Source organism: Maylandia zebra, linkage group LG18 (assembly GCF_041146795.1).
Source record: "Maylandia zebra isolate NMK-2024a linkage group LG18, Mzebra_GT3a, whole genome shotgun sequence".
NCBI lineage: Eukaryota > Metazoa > Chordata > Actinopteri > Cichliformes > Cichlidae > Maylandia > Maylandia zebra.
The window spans coordinates 32,148,390-32,152,620 of record NC_135184.1 but is presented as its reverse complement, the minus strand read 5'-3'; the positions used below and the strand labels follow the sequence as shown (position 1 = coordinate 32,152,620).

The following is a 4,231-nucleotide window of genomic DNA, read 5'->3' as shown; positions in this document are numbered from 1 at the left end:
CACACCGAACGCGATGGACGCGAATAGAGCGTCAGGTTTACATGTAAAGTCAATGGAAAGGCGCGATGACGCGCGATTGCGGGTCCCGCGAAAATTCGGAAGCAGATTTGCGTCGCGAAAACGCCAAAACGCGTGAAACGCGCGTCAGTGTAGCGCGTCTGGCGCGTTTGACTCGCGAATAAAACCACGCGCGTGAGTTTTTGTGTTGCATTTTGTGCATACGCGCGTTTCGCGTCTACCGCTCGAGTTGGAAAAATCTAAACTCCAGCGTCAAATCGCGCCGCGACAACCAATCAGGAGCCTGGTGACGTGGCTGTTACCTAGGTCAAAGGGGCAGATCCAGCCAAAGCCTTTCATACTTCAATGGAGGGGAAGGCTAATCAATGCGGTAGCAAACAACCCGGAGCCGTACAACACCAGCTGCTTTCAGTACCGAGACAGGAATAAAAAGGACCGAGCTTGGAGGAAGATATGTGAAGAGATCGGGCAACCTGGTAAGTTCATTCATTTCTCTTTTGAAAGTTTTCACTGACCCGGGGAAGCCGCACAAAAGCTAGCAAGCCACCGCTATTTTCCCACTGACGTACAAATACCGTTCTGCTTTTATGCATGTTGTCATTTAGGAATATATTTTATTGTTTATTAATAAACAGCACACAGTGGTCCCGCTGTTCATCCGTCACTGCTTTGCTTTTTCGCTGATTTTTTATTGCACAGTACAGCATTGCATTCTGCAGCCTGATTGACAAATCTCCTGCGCTTGCCAAATTTATCACGTTTGGTTTTGATAACCATCGCGTCCAATAGAAAAAACAGCACAAAAACACCCATAACTATGAGCCTCATTCGGAAATAGACACCTGCACCGTGAGGGAAAAAGGCGCACGAAAGTGGCGGGCAGATGAAGACAAACCGCGGCATAATAATACTTTTACGTTTTGCAATCTACAAAGGTTTGCACTTTGAGAATCAATTGTGAGAACTGTGACCAGGGGCTAGTTATTCTGAGAACCCCTGCAATAAATGAGGGACCACTGTCTACTCTACGATTATTATATCCAACCTGTTAACATTTAATACTGTATTGATAGAACCAACTGATTCTGCAGCAGAGCATCCCCTGTCCCTGAGCTCCTGCTGCTGCACCCACAGATATGTACAGCAAGCACTGATACCTTTTTAGTCGGTGGGATTCCCTTGTGATCACCTTTACTAAATATCTACAACCAATCTGATTATATCCTGTTATTGTTTTTTTTTTTTTCAATGTTGAAATTAAAATCTAGTAGCAGCCTTCTCATTTCTTTGTGTTTTGTGCTGTTTTACAGGCCCACAGAGGAGGACGGCTCCGAGGCAGATGAGGGACGGGTCCCAGGACGGTCCATCGGCGGTGGAGCTGGCCATCGTGGAGTCCCTGAAGAGGCCACACCAGTCTCCAATGGAGCATTTCCTCCTCAGCCTTGTTCCTGCTCTGGAGAGCAGCTGGTCCTTTTTATTCCTGTCTCTCTGTAAATTCTTATATTTTATATATTTATGTTTAATGTTTTTCTGTTTGAGACTTTTAATATTATTTCAAATAAATGTTTATAATGACTAATGTCTCAGTTCTACTACACAGCAAATGTTGGCACACAACTTGACACATGTAGAATTTATTTCATATTATACTAATGACAAAATATACTGATACAGTGGGATGCAGAAGTTTGGGCAACCTTGTTAATAGACATTATTTTCCTGTATAAATCGTTGGTTGTTACGATAAAAAATGTCAGTTAAATATCATACAGGAGACACACACAGTGATATTTGAGAAGTGAAAAGAAGTTTACTGGATTTACAGAAAGTGTGCAATAATTGTTTAAACAAAATCAAGCAGGTGCATCAATTTGGGCACCACAAAAAAGAAATGAAATGAATATTTAGTGTATATCAATGTGTGTGTCTCCTATATGATATATGGGGTGCCTTTGTCTGGATGTGCTTCCCATCCAGAGCTGCACAGCACAGAGGAAAGTTCCAGCGCTCCTGGAATCCCTCTGTGATGGACCGCCAGTCTCCAGGTGAAGGCACAGCCATGAAGTCGTCCACTAGACAGTCCCAGATGGACGTCGCTGCCTGGGGGGTGATCTGGCTCACCGTGGACAACACCGACTCTGAAACTGAACGCGATGGTCCTGAAGGAGTCCCCGGTGACAAGGAACCTGGACAAAATTGTTCAAAATCAGTATTATGTGTACTGCAGTTACAAAATACATTATTCAAATTCCAAAATACTTTTGTGATGTCAGATTTAAATCACAAAACATGAATCTTACATAAAACCTTTTGTAATTATAAGGATAATTACAAAATGTATATTAGATAATATCTAAAACAGTTGTGTTTTGTTTTAACTTTAACATATCATAATTTGATTGGTAGCAACTTTCACAACTACAGTGAGCCAATCACTCATAATTCCTAAACATGTCAATCAGGTAGGAATGAAGTAAGACATTAATAGAAATAAAGAGTTGTGTGTTGACATGTAGCCCTTTCCTTGCTTAAATCATTAATATTTTTGAAAAATTAATCTGTGATAAGACAGCTTATCAAGATAGAACCATGTAACTAGAGATGAACCAAACTGTTCACAGTTTTATCTAACTCTGTTTTAATAAAGGCTGTGACCCCTGCTATAGAGTCTGACAGCTGCAGGGATTATATACAAATATTCAACTATCCCAGAATTAAACCAGGTCTAAATAAAAAGGAGTGAGTATCACTACAAAGGTTAACTCAGTGGTCCTAATGCTACAGTTTGATATCAGCAAACACCGAGCGCATACATTGATGTGACACCACAGCCATGCTATCATGCAAACACTGAGAACAGCATAAATCGAATTAAATCGGGACTTGATGAGACCTTCTGAGTATCACTAGAAATATTATAAAGAGTCGTCTCTGTACCACAGTTTGCTTTCAGTAAACACCGACAGCATTCACTGTTAGCATAGCACACCCATGTTAGCAGTGTATAACTGGATGGATTAGCATATTAGCACAGATATCAATAAAGGACTACCGTATTAAATAGTTTTACTAACCTCAGGCAGACGGACAGGCGCTCTGCAGGTGGGATTGAGCGTCTGTAGTTGGTGTTTAAGCGGGCGATGCTGGGACCGACGAGGGAAAGCAGGTCCTCAAACTGGCCGACGGTGATAGCGCTGGAATCGGCCGTCATCCAGGCGCAGCTCCTGGAGCAAGTGGTGAAACTCACCAAACTGCTCATGCCTCTGGAGGACCTGATGGACCCAGGTACGGCGAGGACGTCTTTTACGCTGCTGCTCTGCTCTCCACAGTACATAGAGAAGGGAGACTCTCTCTTCAAGCGCTAGCTCGATAGCTGCCATCTTGCAAAGATACCGGTCTGGCACAACTCCCTCCCACATTCCTCCCACATTTCCGGTTCACGCGCGTCAAAATATCATATTTTGAGGCGCGATGGATTTTTCTTGGACACGCGTTGAGACGCGAATGTACACGCGTCAAATTAGGGGCGTTTGGGGCGTTTTATTCGCGTCCATCGCGTTCGGTGTGAACACACCGTTAGCTTTCCTGATGCCTCTACTCAGGTCTGCCCTGGCCGCCCTATACGCAGCCCTGTCCCCTGACTTGAAGGCAGTGTTGCGGCTTTTTAGGAGGGATTGCACTTCGCTATTCATCCAGGGTTTTTGATTTGGAAACACCCTGACCCTTTTGTTGACGGTGACATTGTCAACACAGTTCCTGATTTACGAGAGTACAGTGTCCGTGTACTCCTGGAGGTTGTGGCTGGAGAATAAATCCCATACAGTTGTTGAGAAGTAGTCCTGCAGTTGAGAGAGGGCTCCTTCAGGCCAGGTTTGTATTGTCTTTGTCTGGGGCTTTGTTTTTCTCAGCAGGGGGGTGTAGGTGGGGGTGAGGGACATGCAGAAGTGGTCAGATCCAGCCAGGTGGGGGAGGGGTGTCGCTCTGAAAGCATGCCTGATGTTTGAATAGACATGGTCCAAAGTGTGTTCTCCTCTCGTAGCAAAGTCCACAAATTGGACAAATTTAGGAAGCACAGTCTTTAGGCACACTTTGTTAAAGTCGCCGGCGACAATAAAAACCCCATCGGGGTGGGCAAGCTGTTGTTTGTTTATGGTGTTGAGCAAGAGGCTGAGAGCCGTGCTAACGTTAGCATCCGGCGGTATATAAACAGCTA

The 4,231-nt window shown here is 44.3% G+C and overlaps 1 protein-coding gene across 1 annotated transcript; it reads right to left on the bottom strand.

Moving 5' to 3' along the window:
• Positions 1–1,636: 1,636 nt before the first annotated feature.
• On the bottom strand, positions 1,637–3,575 carry LOC143413640 (uncharacterized). The gene is made up of 2 exons (XM_076876944.1): positions 3,093–3,575; positions 1,637–2,204 (listed from the first exon to the last, which is right to left on the bottom strand). The coding sequence occupies exons 1-2, from the start codon at positions 3,350–3,352 to the stop codon at positions 1,949–1,951; spliced, it is 516 nt and encodes a 171-aa protein (XP_076733059.1). The 5' UTR covers positions 3,353–3,575; the 3' UTR covers positions 1,637–1,948.
• Between the last annotated feature and the right edge of the window lie 656 nt (positions 3,576–4,231).

Bases quoted from the DNA above. Each gene is read 5' to 3' on its own strand.
- LOC143413640 (XM_076876944.1), bottom strand. From the start codon at position 3,352: ATGTACTGTGGAGAGCAGAGCAGCAGCGTAAAAGACGTCCTCGCCGTA. The intron at 2,205-3,092 runs GTTAGTAAAACT...AATTTTGTCCAG, and splicing joins CGCCTGTCCGTCTGCCTGAG to GTTCCTTGTCACCGGGGACT.